Source organism: Pan troglodytes, chromosome 6 (genome assembly GCF_028858775.2).
Source record: "Pan troglodytes isolate AG18354 chromosome 6, NHGRI_mPanTro3-v2.0_pri, whole genome shotgun sequence".
In the NCBI taxonomy this organism is placed as follows: Eukaryota; Metazoa; Chordata; class Mammalia; order Primates; family Hominidae; genus Pan; species Pan troglodytes.
Genome location: NC_072404.2, coordinates 9,895,609 through 9,918,122, shown reverse-complemented (window position 1 = coordinate 9,918,122; position 22,514 = coordinate 9,895,609). Strand labels below are relative to the sequence as shown.

At 47.9% G+C, this 22,514-nt stretch overlaps 1 protein-coding gene across 4 annotated transcripts in view; it reads right to left on the bottom strand.

Moving 5' to 3' along the window:
• SDK1 (sidekick cell adhesion molecule 1) overlaps window positions 1–22,514 on the bottom strand; it is a 961,868-nt gene that overhangs the window by 298,765 nt on the left and 640,589 nt on the right. For all 4 annotated transcript variants that reach the window (XM_054687368.2, XM_518946.7, XM_054687367.2 and 1 more), the window contains exons 6-10: window positions 17,297–17,408; window positions 16,412–16,602; window positions 8,051–8,134; window positions 4,219–4,413; window positions 216–332 (exon numbers count right to left, since the gene is read on the bottom strand). In XM_054687368.2, the coding sequence (XP_054543343.2) occupies window positions 216–332; window positions 4,219–4,413; window positions 8,051–8,134; window positions 16,412–16,602; window positions 17,297–17,408 (699 nt within the window). The remainder of the gene's footprint in view (window positions 1–215; window positions 333–4,218; window positions 4,414–8,050; window positions 8,135–16,411; window positions 16,603–17,296; window positions 17,409–22,514) is intronic.

Here is a 22,514-nt window from a genome sequence, read left to right as displayed (position 1 = left end):
CCATCAGCCCCCACTGGAGACCATGGAGAAATTCTCTTCCAAGAAACAGGTCCCTGGTGCCAAAAAGGTTGGGGACTGCTGCCATAAGAGTTATTTAATCTTCATTGAGTGAATGCATAAGTGAATAAACAAGAGAGTGAATAAGAAGCAAGCACTGGCCCGATAGGTTATGTTCTACATGGGCCACGCTGTTGTGGGCAGTGGATGCTACCCACCTCTTTTCCAGGTGATGGCGGGTTTGGGAGCCCCGGACACCTCACACCTTAGAATGGCTGTCATCCCGTCAGTAACTGTGGTGTCCACTGGCCGCTGGGTGAACACTGGAGCGATATCTGAGAAGAAGAGTAAATGAAATGATCAGGGCCTTGTTCCTGAGAGGCTCACATCAGCCTGGCAGAGTATCCTGCACGGGCTTTAGAGAGCCAATCACAGAGGTAACTGTAGCAATACAAAAGGAATACTGTTCAGGAGGGACGGCAGCCCTCCACTGTTCCTCTCCCAGGAGTTACCCATCTTTGTTTACAACCTGGAGAGAAAATACAGCGTCACGATGTAATAGATACACAAGTGGAAACGTGCAGGGGCCCAGGAAGAACAGTTTTAGATGAATGTTAAAGAGAGGAGAGGCATTTATTTAGATCAGCCAAAAGACTGCTTTTGTTCTTTAAATGAAAGGTAGCCCATGACTATATTCCCAGCACTTCAGGAGGCTGAGGCAAGAGGACTGCTTGAGTTCAGGAGTTTGAGACCAGCCTGGGCAACACAGTGAGATCCCTGTCTCTACCAAAAATGAAAAATTAGCCAGGCATGGTGGTGCAGGCCTATAGTCCCACGTACTTGGGAGGTGGAGGCAGGAGGATCGCTTGAGCCCAGGAGGCTGAGGCTGCAGTGAGCGATGATCGTGCCACTGTACTACAGCCTGGGTGACAGAGTGAGACCTTATCTCAAAAACAAAAACAAAAAAAAAGCTAATTAGTGAATACAAAATGTCATCCACAAGATGACACTTTCTAGGATCCTTTCTAGGATCTGTTCTGAGAGTTAAAATAACCAGGTTTCAAAGACCTCCGTAAAGATACATTTCTGGGAGGTGTCATGATCCCCAAGTGCTGGGTTTCTTCTTGTTCATGGGGGATGGTCAGGGCCCCCAGCAGCCCTGAGTCAGACCAAGGAAAGACAGGAGGAGCTCCTGATGGCTTCAGCGAGGGCTCGCCTAACTCTGTGCTACCCAATAACGATTAACCGGAACCCCCCATACAACAGTGATCTGTGTCTCTCAAGTCTTCTGTGAGGGTCCCTGGGCTGATACCCCTCAAGGAAAGAAGTGAGTAGACCTCACGGGACCCAGGGCACAGCCGCCGCCTCTGCCTGCACCTGCTGAGAATCCCATGGACCATGGCAAGTCCCAGAAACTTCACTGCCAAGGCCCTTCCTGAAGCTGACCTTGTCTCTCCACCTCGCAGGCAACCACCCGAGTCCAGGTCTTGCCAGATGCTGCAGGTCCCCTAACAGGTCTCAGCACTTCTGTGCCTGTGTCAGGGTCCCTGAGGCAGCCAGCCTTGGGCTGCCCTTTGAAAGCTACAAAGGCTTTCATGTCCCTTCTCTGCTTGCTCGCAGCTCCTGAGGCTCCTCCTGTTCTCGGCCTCTGCCCCTGCCTATCCCTCCACCCTCCAGCCCGTCATGGCCACCCTGCTTGTCACTGAGCCCCATCCTATCTGCCTCCCTTCACCTGCACACATGCCGAGCTTGTTCCTCCAAGGCACCTGCTGTCCCCTCCAGCCCATGCAATGCGCATGTCCCCAAGAGTTCACACTCCTGCTCTTTCTAAATCTCTCCTAGAGAAGCCCCACCCGGCAGCCACACTGTCTGGGGGAGGCCCCCGGCTCACTATGCCACCGCACCTGCTCCCCTTTTCTGCAGCACGCCTGGCTGGCTGGAGTCATCTCGTCCTTCACTGCCTTTCTCCTCCCTGCAGACCCTCTGTCCTGGAAGCACAGGAACCTCGCCTGTTTTCCTCACAGCCGTGTCCCCAGAGCCTCATACAGAGTGCCCGACACAGATGCTCAGCAGCCGCTTGCTAAATGAGCAAATCAATATCGATTTTTTAAAGCACGTTTTCCTTTCATTAAGGGTATTTTAATTTAAAAACTCATTTTGCAAAAAACCTCCTACTACAAAGCAGATAACATGATCACAATCATTGATTTGTTTGTTCACTCACTCACTGCCGTGGTAACAGTGCAGGTGGCACTTTCACTTACATTTCCAATCTGACCCTCATGAGAATCCTATCATCTGGGTTTGGTTAGCTCCATTTTAATGGATGAGAAAACTGAGGCTGAGAGAAACCCAGAGATGTTCTCTGGGTTCTCCTTTGTTCTCATTCCTAAGTCTCTCGCTGGAATGGAGATTGGCAAACTACAACCTGGGGGCCAAATTCAGCCTGCACCCTTTGTTCATAAATAAAGTTTTATTGGAACACAGCCACTCGCATGTGCTGAGAACTGTGGCTGCTCTTAGGTTACTACAGCAATGCTGAGTAGGCCACATCCTTCAAAGCCAAAAATGTCTACCATTAGGCCCTTCGCAGAAAAAGCTTGTCAATCCCTGCTCAAGAACGTCCCAGCTCACGACTGCAAGATAGGCTTCAAATAACTCTAATCGATCAAGACTCATCTTCTGACTTGAGCATTCAATATTATTTCTACTGCTTGAAGCAATATTGGTTTCCTAAGCTCCAAAATGAAAGACAAATTTGACCCGAGGGCAAGATTCAAGGAAGGGACTCCTAGTTCACCAAAACACATGCACAGCTTGCTACACACCTTGTCAGTCTCTTTGCAGGCTGTGGATGGGAACAGCCCTTGGCTGTGCACACAGTGACACTGATTTGCTCTCTCCAACAGCTCTCACCCCTGAGGATATCAGCATTTTGCTCCCAAAAGGGCAAACACGAAAGGTATAATTCCATAATCACTAGATTCTACTTCATTTTAGAAGAACAGTATTATACAACCATGGGAGATTAAAAAGAAAACCTACAGAAACAATGAAAACCTTTACCTTGAGTTTATTTTTCAAAGACAGAGAGCCAAGGTATTTCTGTTAATGGGATAATAAAAGAAACTCACAAAAGAACTACAATTGTTCAATAAAAGTAAAATAGAGAATGAATGTAAAAAATAGGAAAAAAAAGATCAAAAGAAAAAGATTAGGAGTGATCTATTCACTCAATAGTCTTTCCAATTCTGCCCAGAAAATAAGGGAGTTTTTTCTACTTCTCCTCAAGAAAGAGGAGGGCTTAGTGCGGGAAGAGGCAAGGCTGCCCTGAGAAGAGGAGGGCACTAGGGCCGGGGAGTGACAGCCGTCAGTGCTGCTTGTGGGCCTCAGCAGTTTCCCCACAGGACCCACAAAGGCTTCAGGTGTGCTTGAGAGCCGGCTCTCCTGGTCTGCCCACTTCTGGCCACATTACCCTTTCTGTTTACCTCAGGGGGCTGAACAGATACTACCATTTTCTGTGTGTAGTACATGGAGCAAATTTTGGGAAGTTCTACCTTGAAGGCCCAGTCTAGCAGGTCTGGCTTTGCTGATAGGTGTACCCACTGGATACATCCAGGTAGCTGTGGGCCAAGGTGTACCCACTGGATACATCCGGGTAGCCGTGGGCCTGGGCGTACCCACCGGATACGTCCGGGTAGCCGTGAGCTTAGGTGTACCCACTGGATACATCTGGGTAGCTGTCGGCCTGGGTGTGCTCACTGGATACGTCCAGGTCAGGTAGCTGTGAGCCTGGGTGTACCCACTGGTTACATCCAGATAGCCATGGGGCTGAGTGTACTCACTGGATACGTCCAGGTCAGGTAGCTGTGAGCCTGGGTGTACCCACTGGTTACATCCAGATAGCCATGGGGCTGAGTGTACTCACTGGATACGTCCAGGTCAGGTAGCTGTGAGCCTGGGTGTACCCACTGGTTACATCCAGATAGCCATGGGGCTGAATGTACTCACTGGATACGTCCAGGTCAGGTAGCTGTGAGCCTGGGTGTACCCACTGGTTACATCCAGGTAGCCATGGGGCTGAATGTACTCACTGGATACGTCCAGGTCAGGTAGCTGTGAGCCTGGGTGTACGCACTGGTTACATCCAGGTAGCCATGGGGCTGAATGTACTCACTGGATACGTCCAGGTCAGGTAGCTGTGAGCCTGGGTGTACTCACTGGTTACATCCAGGTAGGTGTGGGTCTGGATCTCCCCTCCTTCATTGCTGGCGAAGCACTGGAAGATTCCGGAGTCCTCTGGACGCAGCTTCTGGATGCGCAGGCCTCCGCTGGCGAGCACTTTGTATCGAGGATTCTGGAGCCTACTGATGGAGATGGCATCCTTGTACCACTGGAGGGTGGGAAGGGGGACCCCTGCGTAGAAATGGGAATAAATAGGATTTTAAAAATAATTCCTGACGTGAGAACTGAGGCACATCTGTTTCAAAGGCTAGAATGGCAATCTTTTAATAGGCATTTTCTTGTGTATTCGTGCTTTCAACCACCCTATAAGGAGCTATTTTTCTCGTTGTAGATGAAGCCATCGACACGGAGGGGTGTTGAGAGGAACAGCTGGCATGAACTGTGGCCGCCCTGGCTGCGGTGCCTTCCAGGCTCCACTCAGAACCCACACAGGCTCATGCTCTTGTTTGGAAAGGAGATTCCAGCTGAGAGTCAGCTTAAGGTTCAGATGGAGATGAAGCCCTCTCTGCTCTGCAGTGCCCTACTCAGCCACCGCGGGAGGGCTTGGGCACAGGGTCATAGGGGCAGAGGACAGGACACAGGCCACATCCCAGGTCCATGCCTCGCGGACAGTGTCACCTTGGGCAGAATACATTACCTGCCCCTTTCTTTGTCTGTTTCCTCACATGCAGGTGAGTGATAATTGTGACTTCAGAAGGTTGAAGATTGGGTGTGTTTGTGTGTCTGTGCATGTGTGTGTATATGTATGTGCATGTGTTCATGCGAGTGTGTGCACGTGTGTGCATGTGTGTATATATGTGCATGTGTGTACGTGTTTACGTGTGTGTGCATGTGTGCATATATGTGCATGTTTATGTATGTGTATACATGTGCATGTATATATGTGTGTACATCTGTGTATGTATATGTGCACCTGCATATATATGTGTACATGTGTTTGTGTGTCTGTGTGAGTTGGTGCATATATGTGCATGTGTGTACATTTACATATGTATTTATAAAACTCATGCCCGACACCTGGTGAGTGCTCAATGGCAGTATCACTATTCATCCCAACAGCTAACAATGAAAATGAGTGCCATCTTTTAACACCCCCCATCAAAGGGGTTGGATATCATGGGCCTTCATGGAGTTCTACTGTCTCAGAGGAGCAATTTGTTAGGTTAAGTAACCTTGTTAAGGGTCGAGGAGGCACAAGAGGTATTCCATTGTGGATACAGGAAAAGCTGCCTCGCTCCATGAGGCATATCTACACTTAGCTCTGGATCTCAGATGGTTCTGTACCTCAGTTTCCCTAAAGAGAAAGTGGATTTAAATAAAAAACATATCTTGACATGCTTCAGTGCAAAGCACACCAGAATCCCTTGATTTAAGATGGTGTGTGGGTAGGTGTGAGATGTCGACTTTAATAAATAAAGTTAATGCCATGGAATAACTCAAGATAATGTCTTCCTAGATTCTCTTCTTTGCCTTAATTATGTTTCCTGTCACTTTTCATTAAGTCAGGAAATCTTAAAAAATCCATTTCAAGGTAAAAGCATAACCAATTCATGTAATATCTCATAATAGCAGTTACATGATGTTGCTTTCATAAGGAATAACCACTTCACATGCTGCTATAGTTTCACTGTCAAAATGAAAAGAAAGCAGTAAATTATACGACAGCAGTGCAATGTCGGAAGATCTGTTCTCTCTGTATTTGTAAGTCTACACTTAACAAGCAGTTTACCCTGCAGAAGTCGTGCAAAAAAACAGAGCTTTCTCTTGTCAAAGGGAGTTTAAGATTGTCATTTGCTGAAAAATAATTGTTAGTACATAGGGAACTGGGAGTATTTCTATTTTGGGGCAATTTAATGTCATAACAGAAATCTTATCCCCCGCAGTATTGTATACTCTTATTTCTGAAATATAAGCTCTCTAAATATTTTACAGCTTCACATTCACAGAGTTGTTGGCCTTAAGAAGCTGGCACCTACACAAGAAAGAACGATGCAACCACCGTAAACCACCGTAAGAAAGATAATTCCACGTAAAATTGGTCTTACTCTTCTCTCACACTTTTTCCCCCTCCCCTATGCTGAATCAGTAGAGCTGGAACAGAGAAGAACAGAAACAGAACAGAGCCGTGGACAGCAGCCGCTGTGAGCTGGTCAGGAGCCGAGGACCAGAACTCCTACTGAACCAAGTCCCGGGCCAGGAGCAGTGGTTACAAAGCACAGCGGGTCGGGAGGGGGTCTGTGGGCAGAGGCTGATCTTTCCCTCTACCACCAGGACTGGAAGGGTGACACGCCGCTGCACCGGAAGGGTGGCACAGCACCGGAAGGGTGACACACCATTTTCAGGAATAAGAAATGGCATCCACACAGTTGCAGGTATGGACAAACGGCATTTGTTCTAAGTCCAGGGCTTCAGGTCCTGGGGGAAGCTAGTGTTCTGGCAAGAGCCAGGTGGCTGCTTTGGTGGCTGACAGATTTGCGTTTGGGTCCTGCCTCCATTACCATGTGGACCTAGGTAAGTTAGGTACCCAGCATTTAATGAGTAACTCCCACAGGCCACACACTGGGCAATGACTTCACCAGAGAAGGATCCCATTTCATCACGTGGCCCAGTGCCTTTGGCACTGTACTTAACCATGCTTTCCAGGGCTTGGTTTTCCTGTGGTACAGTAAAAATCATCTCTCTTTTAGGAGCTGTTTTGAAGATTTGCAAAACTGGTAGTCATTCTTACCCTCTGAGCTCTTAGGGAGTAGGAGAAAATACTATCCTTAGGACGGATGGGTACAAACAAAAGAGAAAAGATCCTTTTCGTTTCCTGATAGTTGCCAGAATACAAACACAGGTTTTCTTAACGAAACTGCCTTGACAAGCCTGTCTCTGCTAGAAGGTTTTGTGTAATCACCTGTGCTGCCCAACATGAGACGGTGACAGTGGGCTGCTTGTAATTGAAGCATGGGGATGAGGGCTGGGATGACCTGAATGGCAAAGGAAAAGGGGACCCAGAGCTGAAAAGGCAAAAAAAAAAAAAAAAGGTAACATTTCCTATTCAAACACTATTCGGCCACAAAAAAGAATAAAAGGGTGTCTTTTGCAGCAACCTGGATGGCACCGGAGGCCACTGAGTTATGTGAGAGAACTCAGACACAGAAAGACAAAGACTGCCTGTTCTCACTAATAAGTGGGTGCTAAGTCACATATGCACATGGATGCAGAGTGTGGAAGGACAGACAATGGGGACTCACAAGGGTGTGGGGTGGGCGATGAGAAATTACTTAACGGGTACAGGGTACATCACTCCAGTGACGGACGCACTCCCAGCTTTGGGTTCACCACTGTGCAATACATCAGTGGAACAAAATTGCCTTGTACCTCACGTACCTACTACAAATACATGTACACCCATCTCCCTTTCTAGAGTGGCTGTGGTCACCAGTCCTAGTCACCCCATGGATAAAAAAGAATTTTCTGCCCCGAATCTCGGGGGGGTCACACACTTGTGGAGTCAGGGCCTTGGAATGGGAGTCCACAGGATATGATGGAGTCCCCTCTCTGTCTGGGGTAGATGTGGGCTTCCTTTTTGCTCTGCTGGGTAAATAGTATCATCTCTGTTTTGCAGGGGAGGAAGCAAAAGCTTGGCAAAGTCAAATGCCTTACCCACGGTCACCGCCCCAAGACCGATCTACTCTCTGAAGTCTGCTCTTCGCCATCACACTCAATGTCTCCCTAGAATGATGGCAATTCTGCTATGGAAAAAGGTTGTTTCCCTTCCTCCCAGTCACTGCTCCTTGTCCAGCAGCCACGGTGCACTCACCCATGGCTTGACATCCGATGTCCACAGTTTCTTCTACTTCAGCTGAAATCCGACTCTCAGGCTCAGCAGTAAAATATGGTGGCTCTTCAAACAAGAAAATAAAAGAAAGCCCCTAAGCCAAAGAAGGATATGTCAGAGACCATATAACCTAAAACAGTTTGGGCTCCTCTTAAAAAGCATTCTTGAAAATTTCATCATTAGTTAGCATCGTGCATACAAACTCAGAACTCAGTGAGCACAGGCCAAAGGCAATTTACAGTCTGGGGTTTCAGAAAGCAAATTACTACTCAGGGTGATGGCTACTTTTCAGTTTATGGGCTTGAATCATGGAATATCTTAATTCACATTTTAGAAGGACTACCCCAAGAGGTTCATAAAGGTTTATATTTACAGCACCATATTTTATGGGCTAGTTTGCTTCAGTATCTAAACTAAACACGAGCTCGTGAAGCTTGTCAAGTGCCTGAGGAAGGTGTGCAGCCTGTATTGGGGAACAGCCTATTAACATATTTTTAAAATTCTTACCAGTTCTTCTCCAAAATAGAGATTTAATACTTCAATGGAATACCAAATAATAACTAAGAGAAAAAATATAAGGGAGCGCTCATCTATCTTTAGTAGCAAAGGAAACTCCTAGGCACTTGCAATCTCTAGATACTCCACTTGCCCGTTCCACAGGAAAAAAACAGTGGTTGTATTAAACAATGAATTTCCTTGGAGAGCCAATTGCAATATTTTTCCAGTTTATTCAGCAGAAATTCAACAGAGGCATGGCCAAGTTTGTCAAGTATTAAGGTGGTGGTGATTTCATTATCATGATGACAAAAGGCTGTTGTGTTCACTTTCTGTGCGATAATTAATTTCTGGGAACTGTCTTCCAGAGCTGGTTTACTTTCATTATGATTGTGTTGAATGTGGATAAGATAGCTTGGCATGCCTCCTATATCGACTGTATCTTTAAAACAAGGTGGGACCTAAAAGATGAAAAAGAGAAATGAAAACTAAGCATTTCAAAGAAACGATTAAGGGGGAAGCGGCTGAAGGTTTCTGGAAGGAGGCAAAGTGAGGTTTCACTTCTGCGATTACCTGCACCACTCAAGCAGAAAGAATCTGCCTGAATTAACCACCCTGGCTGAGGAGATGGCTGCAGATTCATTAGAAGGAAGCAGATTCCTCTACTTAAGTTTTCATGTGTACAGACCAAGCCTGAAGAAATATTGCCAGCATTTAATGTCTACCTTTTTCAAGCTCATCTTCATTGCACAACTCATACATCCCCCATTTGATCACGTTTCCTCAATCAATAATCATGAAGGCAGTATTATTTATATTCCAACTATACATACAGTAGCTGCCTGCTGTCAGGGCCCTTGTGTGCAGGTCCTGACCCGTATTCATCAGGGAAGCTAAGTCAATATCTACCGTCATGATCTGATTAAAAGCAAGGAAGGGAAAAAGGAAAAAAACATACATTCGACATCAACATTTGCTTATGATTAATTATAGTTTTCCTCTTCTTAGTTGAGCGTTTTCTTTTTAGAAAACTGTCGAGTCCGTGCAGTTGTGAGAAGTAACACTGTAACACTGAAAGAGCTCATGGACCCTTCACTCGGCTTCCCGCAATGGTAACATCTTGCAAAAAACGATAGCATAACATCACGACCAGGATACTGCTACTGATACAATCAACCTAGTTTATGCAGCTCTTGCCAGTGTTTCCTGCGCTCAGGTGTGCGTGTGAAAAGAGGGCACATGCACGTCCCATGCAACATTATTACGTGTGTAGGTCCACGTGTTCATCAGCACAAGGGTGTTGCCTTCCATGACCAGGAGCACCCCAAACCCCCATCCCTCACAACCACTAATCCGTTCTCTGTTTCTGTAGGTTTGTCATTTCAAGAACATTACAGAAAGGAGGTCATTGAGTGTAACCTTTGCAACTATTTTTTTCACTCTTCATGATTCCCTTGAGATTCACCCAAGATGACCTGTGCTTTCATGATACAAAATCCATATATATGAATGATCAGCACCTACGGGCCCAGGGTGCCTTCCCCAAGGTACTGATTACCGTTGTCGCCTGGTACAGTCCCCCGAGGCTTCCCTCGAGTGCCAGGAAGGGACCTCGCTGGGGTCAGGGAGAAGGGCACTCCACACAGTGACCCGAAGCTGGCTCGGCTGAGCAAGTGCGTGGCTCTGGGGACCTCCAGGCCCAGACGGTGCTGCTCCTCTCCAAGTGGTGACCTCTCTCCACCCCAGCCAGTGACCACCTGTGTTTGGCACACAGCATGCCACCTGGTGAGAAAACTCATCCCACTCCACACTCTCCATAGTACTGTGGCCTGGGCAAGGTCTAGTGGGGGCAGCCTGCCACCGCCTGCAGGGGCCAATGTCCTGGGCGGTTTTAGTAGCTCAGTGCTAGGCATGGGTGGAAAACATCTGGCTGTTCATTGCGGATGCTCTTAGCTTGTTCTGGAAAGCCTTCCAGCTAGCTGTGCCTGGGGAGCAGGTGCAGAGCTACCCACGCCCTGCGTGGCCTCTGAGCTTCCCTTAGTACTTCCGAACCGTGTAAGGGTACGAGTTCTCTCCCTGCCAACCCTTCCTAGTATTCTAACCCAGCGGCTGCTCAGATGGAGTTTCTCCCCATTTCCAGCTACGGTTTTACACACAGTCTGCTCTAAGGCAAAGAAGCGGAGGAAATGCCAAGCCTATGGACCGTGAAAAGCCCGTGAGTTAAACACTGGGGAAAACCCATTGTAAATGAGTCATCCTCTGCATAGACTCTCAACCACTTACTCTTCAGAGGGCAAGAGGGCGAGGGCATGTCTTAGCCAATCAGTGGCAACTCTGTCTAGAAAGGGTACTCTGCCAACATGGGTCCACCCTGGACTTCTGAAAATTGATCCTGACTGCAGCCAACAAAACAGGGGATGGAAACAAACACTTCTCCCTCTTTTGAAACAATATGAAGACATCAGGGAAAGGTTCTCATGCCCTGTGTGAAGTCAGGGTGTTAGGAAAAGGCCAGCACAGATTTTCCGCCTTCCACATGGCCCAGAGCCCATGGCAGCTGCCTCCAGGGGCAGCGCAAGCTTCTAGCTCCCCAGTCTCAGGAGAGGAGGTGGGGAGACCTCCCAGACTGCCCCCAAACCAAGGGCCTCTGTCAAATGACCTCACTCTCCAAAATGCCAGTGTGACAAAGTGCAGGCTCAGGCCCGATGGAGGCAACCGCAGTGGAGAAGGCCCCCCCCACAACACCATGCATTTTTCCTGCTCTCCCATCCCCAGTGCTGCTGGGTTTTGGCTTCTGAGTTGCAAAGCTTCTTCTGTGTAGGGATCACTGCAAGACCCAAAGATGTTTCCTGTGCTGCCTCCCTGTTCCTTCCAGGTCGCCCCTCTCAGGGAGCAGCATGTATGCATGCCCTCAGCTGGCCTGCACTGCACGCTAGTCCACCGAGGTGGACAGAACGGTTCCTGGAGGTGTCCACACCCACACCCCTGGAACCTATGAATATGCTGTCTCACTTGGCAAGAGGGACTCTGCAGGTGGGATTAGGTATCCCACCTTAAAATAGGGAGACTTTCTTGGATTCGCTGGGTGGGCCCAATTTAATCATGTGAGCCCCTAAAACGAGAGGACTTTCTGAAGCTGGAGGCACAGGGGACAGCAGAGAGCTTCCATGTGTGACAAGAACTCAGCCGCAGCTGCTGGCTCTGGAGATGAGCCAGGGATGCAGGGGACTCTGGAACCTGAGGGGACCCCTGGCCAGGAGCCAGTCCCCAAGCCACAAGCACTGAACTCCACGAACAACTTGAAGGGGCTGGCAGCAGATGCCCCACCAGGTAAGAGTCCATCCCAGTGAAAACTTGCTGTCCGAGTTTCCGAGCCATCGTGCTCAGCAGGAGCAGGGCACATGTGGGAGCAGTCGGCTTCGTGTGTGATGAGGAGACCGTGTGGAAGGCGTGGCTCGGAGGGAAGATGCATCTCACAGGCACTAAGGTGCTGCAGTCAGAGGTAAGGGGCATCCTTGTCTTAGCCCCAAGGAAAAAAAAAATGGTTTCATAGGTGGTGAGGCACATCCTGATTCCAGAGACGGTAAACATGAAAAATGTGTGTCACATAACTGATTATTGCTAAATAGCTAGTACAATGGGACATATAGGATAACAGAGTTATGCCAACAGCAACTAAAGCCACTATTTCAGAGCCTCTGTGACAGACGTTTTTGCATTTAACCTTCACAATATGAGCTGGCACCATCTACAGCCATCTCCTCCATTTTATGGATGTGGAAACTGAGGCCAACATTCATTCAAGCCCATGAATGGTGCAGTGAGAACTAGACCCTGTTTCTGACTCCAGAGCCCGCACTGTTTTACGTCATGCTATGCTGCCCCCGCTGTGTCCCCAGAGCCCACTCTGTTTTACATCATGCAGCGCTGCCCCCAGCACGTGCCCAAGGCCGCAAGGGCCCGGCTGAGACCGCAGTAGTCTCCCCCGGGGCGAAACATCCAAGGGCTGCACAGCAGAGGGGATGCTTGAGGCGAGTCGTGGACACACAGCTCTCACCAACCAGGGGAGTCGCAGACACGCAGCCCTCGCCAACCAGGTGGATCATGGATGCACAGCCCTCACCAACCAGTTGAGATGGCACTGGGGCTGGAGGCACATTCCTTCCAGGCACAGGCATTAGCAGGGACACAGGGATCTGTAGGAACACGACCCAGGCTTGGGTTGGCTTCCCCCATGAAGCAGGACCTGAGACAGGTTTGTTGCTGACAGTTTCTTGGGTGGTGAGGGAAACCCCACTGGGAGAGTGTGGGGTTGGCCGCAAAGAGCCTGTTATCCACCAGCTCCCAGGGCAGGAGGCTGCAGCCTCATGCCCGGGGACACTCTGGGAGCCAGTATAGAACACAACCTCATGAGGACAGGTAGCTAAGGGCCTGGGTATCCACTCACCAGCTCCCCTCAGATGCTGGGTGAGACTATTCCTGGGGGTGTCAGTCCCCAGCACTTCTGCCTGCTGCAGGGGGCAAAGCTGGCTCCAGACTGAGGACACTGCCAGGAAGGACATGGGGGCACCTGCAGTTGGAAGTCACACATGGAAGCGGGAAAGGTGGGGGCCCTGCTTGGCCGCTGCCTCCCTGTGTTCTGGTAACAGCTATGGCGTGGAGTGTGTCGGGTTGTATGTGGTGTGGGGGAAGCGGGAGGGGATAGCAGAAAGTGTAGAGGGGAAGCGGGAGGGGAGGGTGGAGGGTTTAGAGGAGAAGTGGGAGGGGAGGGGAGGGTGTAGAGGGGATGTAGGAGGGGAGGGGAGGCAGGAGGTGAAGGGAGGGGAGGGCATAGAGGGGAGGTGGGAGGGGAGGGTATAGAGTGGAAGCAGGAGGGGAGGGCTGAGAGCATAGAGGGGAGGCGGGAGGGGAGGTGGGAGGGGAGGGCAGAGGGCATAGAGGGGAGGCGGGAGGGGAGGGTGTAGAGGGGAGGCGGGAGGGGAGGGTGGAGAGTGTAGAGGGGAGGCGGGAGGGGAGGGCATAGAGGGGAGGTGGGAGGGGAGGAGAGGGCATAGAGGGGAAGCAGGGGGGGAGGGTGGAGGGCGTAGAGGGGAGGCAGGAGGGGAGGGTGGAGGGTGTAGAGGGGAGGTGGGAGGGGAGGGGAGGGCGGGGAGTGTAGAGGAGAGGCGGGAAGGGAGGGTGTAGAGGGGAGGTGGGACGGAAGCGGAGGGTGTAGAGGGGAGGCCAGAGGGGAAGGTGTAGAGGGGAGGTGGGAACGGAGGGCGGAGAGTGTAGAGGGGAGGCGGGAAGGGAGGGTGTAGACGGGAGGTTGTAGAGGGGAGGTGGGAGGGGAGAGGAGGGTGTAGAGGTGAAGCAGGAGGGGAGGGGGCAGGGTGGAGGGCATAGAGGGGAGGCAGGAGGGGAAGGGAGGGTGTAGAGGGGAGGCGGGAGGGGAGGGTGGAGGGCGTACAGGGGAGGCGGGAGGGGAGGGTGTAGAGGGGAGGCAGGAGGGGAGGGCGGAGGGTGTAGAGGGGAGGCAGGAGGGGAGGGTGGAGGGCGTAGAGGGGCTGCTCCACAGGACTGGGCAGCCAGTGGCGGGGTGGTGCCTGGAAGCCGACCTCTGTGCTCCCATTCAAGCCACAGAAATTAAGCAACATAGACAGGCAGGTGGGGCAAACAGCACAACTAGCCTGTCCTGTGTCATCAGTATAAAATACAAGTAATAGGAGCCCATTTGTTTCTCTCCCTTTGGCCTGTGTGCTCCTAAGGGTGGCTCTTTTGACAGGTACATGGTGACAGCCCCGTGAAACCAGTAATGCTCTGGCCACAGGGCGTGGGATTATAATCTCATCCAAATCCCTCAGAATTGACACAGACACTCTCTTCAGGGTTTTTGCAGCATGTGCCAACCACAAAAATCCTACCTGCTACAGCAAATTCTTATGAATAAAAGGGGATTTAAATCAACATCATAAAGAAGTGAAGTGTGTTCGTGTACCTTTAAAAGTCAGAACACGGAGAGGTGCTAACTCGAGAGAACACAAAAACAATCAGATATAAATGCAAAACCAAAGTTCTTAAGATAGATTTAAATATTTTAAAAAGGAATGATGATCGAAACAAACATTCTCGTTTAAAGGGAGATAAATTTCTTCTCTTGTTTAAATTACCTTAAAATGTTTGAACACGGTATAGTTCTGTCTACTAGAGATTTACACGTCGCAAATTTTAATTTTGGCTCAATCTATAATGTGCTGTGCTCCTAGAACTATAGATCAACCTTGATGAAAAAGTCTTTGCGGAGAATAGGATGTGATATTTACATCTGTAGTGGAAGCATGGATGGGGAAGGTAGCAATACCAGCTCAGGCCTCTCATGTAGAATCAACAGTGATTGGTGACTCAAAGCCGGCTTCCTCGGATGCTTTTAACAGCCTTTCGCTTCTTTCAGAGGGACCGACAGGTTTGCACTGCATTGTATTTAGAAGAGTCAAGGTCAGGACACGGAGTCATTTCCTAATGATTAAAGGAATGGGACGTGATCAAGGTAAACCACCTTTTGTGCAGTATTCCTTTTCTTGCTAATTTCATAGGAAAACACAAGCTTTTTTTTTTTTCCTTATTTTGCAAAGTGGCAGATTGCAAATTTTTTTATTTAAGGGGCTCTCTGAGGGTTTTCTTATTTGAATTTTCCTGTTCTCAATTCCCCTTATTCCCAAAGAGGAGAGAGGAAGTCGAGATTCTCCTTCCTAGAGGCGGCCTCTAAGGCTACGTCTTATCAACAGCGGATACCACTGCGGAACACAGGCTGCTCTCATAGTCATCACGGCCACTTATGAAGAATAAATGCATGACAGTAGCTGGAAAAATGAGAGAGATAAAGTCACCTGCCTCACAACTTAACCTCATCATAAACTGATAGTAGGTTTTGTATTTTCTTAGCCACTGTACAATGCACACCCTAAACACTAATAGCTCCCAGCATTTAGAGCTGGGCAACTCCAGGTACTTAATCTTATGTTCTCTTTCTCCTTGGTTCAGGGATAATATGTCGCCCAGTTTGAGGAAGCATCTCCGTTCTCTTTTTTTTTTTAGGTTTAACAAAAGGTAACATCCGATAGTTTTACATTTTCTGCTAGGTCAAAAAATAACAGCTAAATTAATAATTAATAGAATAATTTCTAAATTAATAATTTTTTTTTTTTTGAGTTGGAGTTTTGCTCCTGCGGCCCAGATTGGGTTGCAATGATGCGATCTTGGCTCACTGCAACCTCTGCCTCCTGGGTTCAAGTGATTCTCGTGCCTCCGCCTCCTGAGTGGCTGGGATCATAGGCGCCTGCCACTGCGCCCAGCTGATGTTTGTATTTTTAGTAGAGATGGGCGGGGTTTCACCATGTTGGCCAGGCTGGTCTCGAACTCCTTGCCTCAAGTGATCTGCCCACGTTGGCCTCCCAAAGTGCTGGGATTACAGGCATAAGCCACCATGCCTGGACAGCAATAATAGAATAGTTTCTGAACACCGATCACGATAGCCAAATAAGAGTTACAGAAAAGCTTAGCAGCCTAAAGCTAGAATAGGAGAGGGATCTATATGACAGGAGTTTCACCGCTCTATTTCCCGAGCTTTGTGACTGGAGTATTCAGAAGGACGTTTCTTGGAAGGATTGAGAACATCAACACTTTGGATTTAATGGACTTATATTCTTGGGAAAGAAGGCTAGGAAGGATTTGGAAGGTAAACTCAACCTCACCTTCATTTGCCGAGTTACAAATAAAGCCACTGAAATACGCTATTTTGTTTCTGCGGAAGAGTCAGTGTCGGATGCTATCTGAGATGCTGGCAACACCACTTAGAGGCTCGCGCATTACCTATGATGAAAAGAAAGGCCGTCGCCCTGGCCGGTTCAAAGGCGCTCCCCCGCAGCGCCGCCTCGCAGACGTACGGCCCGGTGTCCGCGGACGTCGGGTTGCTGATGGTGAGGCGTCTTCCAAAGCTGTGGAGGCCACTGGTGATTCTCACTCCATTCCTCTTCCAGGTCACACTCAGGTCCTCCACAGGCCTGTGGGAATGAAAGGCATTCATGACGACGATTGTGACTCAGGGAGGTGGCAACGGTCATCATCTCAGGCACTCGGCACAGGCTGGACGAAGCTAATGCTACCAGGGTGCATGGCGGGTTGAACAACGGTCACTGAAAAATCAATCTAGATGTAACTCTACTCCCTCCCAGCACGCACCGACGATGCATTCTGCTCAAGGGCTATTAAGCAAGGATATCTAATTGCCGCAGCAATGGACCATAAGTGCTAATGATCCCATTTGCTCAGGAAATGAATGTTTAAAATAAATACTGTGAGGGGACACAACGACATGGAAGGCGAGATCATCCGAGCTTGATTCTGGAGCGACCGCTAAGTAGGCAGAGAACACCTTGGCTGACTAAGAGGAGAAGAGCAATGAACTTTTTCCTCTGCCTCAACTCCTCTCTCTTCCCTAGAGAGGATCTCAGAGGAGCCCCCCACTACCACCCAGAGCTACATTGAAAGCACCGCCCTGTTGCAGTGGGGGACTCTGGAAGACATCAGTGTGTCCATTTCCTTATCTACCCATATCTCGTATTCACGGCCCACCTGGCCAAACAAGACCACTGTCGCTAGAAGGCTGAACCTCACGCTCCAGTGTATCCTTCTATCGTCGGCTTGTCACAGGTCGTGGAATATTTACTAGAGTCTCACAGGAGACGCGCCTCGTACCTGGCACTGGCTATGCATTCCAAGGTGGTCTCACTGGATCCAGCCACCACACTTCTGTTGCCCGGGGGAACCACAATGGTGGGGGCCATGGTTTCAGGTGTGCCAACATCTCCTGTGGCAGAGAAAAGAGAAATGTCCATGAAACTCTAAGTACAGGAGCACCCCCCGCCGTTATCTGAGGGGACACGTTCCAAGACCCCTGGGGATACCTAAAACCAAAGAGAGTACCAATCCCTACAGATACAAATTGTCCCTGATGTATGATGGCTCCACACAGGACTTTTCAACTTTATGATGGTGCAAAAGCCATACACATTCAGTCCAGTCCTCAACTTACAACAGGGCTACAAAAGCGCGTTTTGACTTCCGATATTTTCAACTTCCGGTGGGTTTATTGGAACATAACCCCATTGTGAGTGGAAGGGCATCTGTTCAAACTTTCTCCCTCTGCATACACACCTGTCATAAATGTGTAAATTAGGCACACTAAGAGACTGACTACAACTAATAATGAAACAGAACAATGATAACATAATGTAATGAAAGTTATGCGAATGTGGTCCCTCTCTATCTCTCAAAATATCTTACTGTGCTGTACTCTCCTATTTTCGGACCATGGTTGACGGAGGGTAATGGAAACCACAGAAAGTGAAACGGCAGATAGAAGATGGGATGATCGGAGCATGACAAATGAAGACTATTGTCAGAGCCAGGCTAATAGGAAACCCAAATTTCATGGCCCCTACCTGAACTCCCATGAGAAGCCCTGGGGCAGGGTCACTGTCCCTGGCCTTTCTCAGACCACATGAGATGGGGTCCAAGCACAGCCAGTGTCCTCAGGCACAATCCACAGCCTGTCCTACAGGGCATGGTTACCGGGCCTTACGCTGCTGCTCTGTGTGTTGTGTGGCTGAGGGGCTTTATTTAAACTGTTTGGCATTTTCCAAAATGCTTGCTGGCTTTATTTTTCTTTTATTGATTTAAGAGTTTGCTTACTGAGTTACCTAGTCTACCTGCTATTTCCAAATCTGTTCAATTCCACAAATATTTCATGTATCAGCCACTACGTTAGGCATGGGTGTCACTGGAAAGCAGTGGGCATTCTTACTCCTGTCCAAATATGCTTCCCTGGAGCCAATATATTCAATTAACAAAGTGTTCAGTTCTGTTACTGCAGTTTCAATCCTTTTTTCCTTTCTGAAAAGTAAATATCCTGAATCTATGTTTTTTGAGTATCAAACTATAAATAATTTAGCTCGTACTTCTGGTGACAAGGGAGAAAAAAAAATAGGACATATTTTTTGCCACTTTTCTCTAAAATACATTTAACATCAAAATTAAACTACCCACAGTACACTTTACTACTGTTTATTTAGAGAAAATGAAGACCAATCCAACATTTCTAGAACAGGGATTTCAATAAAGGGCGGAGATGTAAGAGGCTGGAAATAAAAATAAATGGAAATGACTGCAAACGCAAAACGCTTCATCTGGGCTTCACGCTGAAGGGACTCGCCACCATCGTGAGCGGCAGCGGAGGATTCTGGCAACTGAAAGGTTCTAGACTGCCGGGCTGGCGGTGGGGTGAGGGCCGCGGAGAGAGAACAACGGGAAACAGAGGACGGGCTTCTCATCAGCTCTGATTTCCCACAGCTCTGTGCTCTGCCTTGCACTGCCTAAGCAGTATGAGATTTTTTTATTAAACGTGCATGTGAATTCTAAAAGAAAAACAGAAGCCTGATGCAGACAGAGACAAGTAATGAATGTTTTAAAATCTATATGTTGATTGAACAATGTGAGGGTGACTCTCACCCAGCCCTGGGTCCCTGGGGGGCTGAGGCAGCCTTCCCCATCTCTAGACTCTCCAACTCTGCAGCGGACCCTCGAAGCTTCTCCGGAAACCTTCCTGCTGACGCCTTCGCTTTGTAAAATTGCCAAGATTCCTGGGCTGGTTATCAGATTTCTGAGAAGATGGCAGAGTCCGGATGCACTCACGATGGGGCAAAGGACAGGAATGGAATGCCAGTCAGACTAACGGCCTGCCTGTCATCTGTGAAAGTGGCTGATGAGGAGAAACGGCCGGAGAAGCTAATATTTGCAAATAGTTATGAGAAGTGAAGGGAGGCAGTGGCTAATGCTGAAAGGGCACTGAACAGGGTGCTAATTTGGCATTAATCACTGCTCAGCCACGGTGGCAGATGAGGAAGCCTGAGTTCAGGACTGGGGAGGACGCCTGAGGAGAATGGTCCTTGGGCCACTGAGTTCCTCCTCCCCAGACTGGTGGGGGCTCAGCTCCTGGCAGACTCCAAGGGGCTGTGCTGTGGGCAGATGAGCCCCAAGGCTGAGTTCGCAGCCCCGCAGGGCCAAGTGCCGCAGGCACCGCACACATCCGTCCATCACGGGGCTCAGCTCCACCACAGGAGGAGGAAGCCGTCCTTCGTGTTGATTCACCTACAGCCTTAAAAGAGCAGTGGTGGCCGGGCGCGGTGGCTCACGCCTGTCATCCCAGCACTTTGGGAGGCCGAGACGGGTGGATCACCAGGTCAGGAGATCGAGACCATCCTGGCTAACACGGTGAAACCCCATCTCTACTAAAAATACAAAAAAACAAATTAGCTGGGCGTGGTGGCACATGCTTGTAGTCCCAGCTACTCGGGAGACTGAGGCAGGAGAATCGCTGGAACCCGGGAGGTGGAGGTTGCAGTGAGCCGAGATGGCATCACTGCAGTCCAGCCTGGGTGACAGAGCGAGACTCCGTCTCAAAAAAAAAAAAAAAAAAAAAAAGCAATGGTGATACACACACAAGGTCACCTGCAAGGTGAATCTGACTTATGGAAACCACCACAGCAAGGTCAAGGTTATACAGGTCTTCTGATGGCAAAGCTATGCATTTTCTGTTGAGACTGCACAAAAACATTTCAGTAGAATATTACGTGACCTGAATCCAGATATTCCAATAGCAAGGACAGTGCTCATTGTAGTACATGATCCTGGTATATTTTCTTCCTTTAAAAAACTGTTTTAAATTTCAGTCAAATTCATATGTGCACATAAATTAAAAAGAACATTACGGAGAGGCTTAAAATGAAACAAAACCATACCCCCTCTCCCTAAGGCAATCTCCCCTAAATCTGTTAGTGTTTTATCTTAGTTTTGAGCTCCATGTCTTTAAATTATAGGCATCTATTGCTATGTCTTGTTTTTAGCCAATTTTAGACATTATCTATTGACTTTCTGCTACAACAGATGAGCTTTTAGCTCACACCACTTCATGATACTCTCAAACAGGATTTTTACTTCTTCTGTTATTTACCTGTGTAATTTAAATATATATAAAAATATATATGTGTATATTTTAAAAAGATATATAGATACAGATATTTTTAAGCAACAGATATAGATACATATATAGATATATATGTATTTTTAAAAGATATACATAGTGAAACCCCATGTTTACAAAAAAATACACACACACACACACACACACACAAGCAAATACTTCTTTTTAAAAGGAAAGGCAATTAGAAATCCCGGTGAAAAAAATCTGTAGAAGAAAGAAATATAATCTCTCTATACTGTCTAGCTGTGCAGTAGATAATCTTTACATAGTAAATATAATATAAACAGTGTATATTTATTTCAACTTTAGAATTAATCCATAGTCTGAAATGCCAGATGTAATTGTGCCTAGGAAACAGAATGTAAATGTTTTTAACCTGGATGATATGAAACTGCAGAAGACGGAGTGAGGTGGAAGAGCAGAAGAGAATTGGGGGTGAGGGTGGCTTCTCATTACACAACAGGGAGTGAAAAGCTACTGTTTCCAGTTTACAAGAAATAAAGAAACTCGTGTGTGTGTGTGCATGCATGCATGCTCATGTATATATCTTAGAGTTACAATGGTAAATAACAAAAGGCCTACACATACTGTTTGGACTATATTTTGAGAAGGATGTGTGAAGAGGCATGAGGTAAAAAGCTCATCCATCACAGCAGAAGGTCAACAGGTAACGTCTAAAATTGGCAAATCAAGAACTAGCAATAGACACATATTGTTAACACACGGAGTTAAATATTAGCACAAAGGGCTAAATAGAGAAAAGCATGCCTCTGGTGTGAGAGTGGCAAAAACGGCTGCCTTCTGTTTAAAGCCTTTTGTACTGTTCTCTTTTACCCACATGAAGGCAATCTACCCAGCTCCCTTTAAACACACATTCCCTTTCCTGTTTGGTGTGGACTCGTCACTGTAAGACTCTCTCCCTTTCCTGTTTGGTGTGGACTCGTCACTGTAAGACTCTCTCCCTTTCCTGTTTGGTGTGGACTCGTCACTCTGAGACTCTCCTCCGCTGCATTCTTGGGTAACACCTGCCGTTCCCTGGACCTCACTGTCTCCTTATTCTTGGCATATGTCCTCACTTAGCTAGAGTATCCTTAAATAACTTAAGAGAAAGTAAGTTTTCAAAGTTCTTGAATGAGGTAAAAAATGATTTTTGGCAAGGCTTAGTGGCTTATATCTGTAATCCCAGCACTTTGGGAGGCCAAGGTGAGTGGCTCTCTTGAGCCCAAGAGTTTGAGATGAGCCTAGGCAATATGGCAAAACCCTGTCTCTATCCAAGAAAAAAAAAAAAAAATTAGCAGGTGTGGTGGCACATGCATGTCGTCCCAGCTACTCAGGAGGCTGAGGTGGGAGGATCACTTCAATTCAGGAGTTTGAGACCAGCCTGGACAACATAGTGAAACCCCATGTCTACAAAAATAATTTTTTTATTAGCCAGGTTTAGTGGTCTGTGCCTGTGGTCCCATCTACTTGGGAGGCTGAGGTGGGAGGATCACTTGAGCCCAGGAGGTTGAGGCTGCAGTGAGCTATGATCATACCACTGCACTCCAGCCTGGGCAACAGAGCAAGACCTTGTCTAAAAAAAATAAATAAAATAAAACGTATCTAAATGTAGGGGGGTTTATACATTGTGCCAGGTAACTGAAAGGTCCTTTCACTCTAGACATGCACACCTAATAGCGTTAGTTCCTTCATAATTTTCTCCCCTCTGTTTTCTGTGTTTTTTCTTTCTAGGGCTCTTATTGGTTGGATTTTAGGACTCTGGACTGATTCACATGCTTCTTACTTTTTTCCAATATTTTCCTTTTTTTAATTTTGGAAAGAGCACCTCAAACTTTATCTTTTTTTTTTTTTTTTTTTTTGAGACGGAGTCTTGCT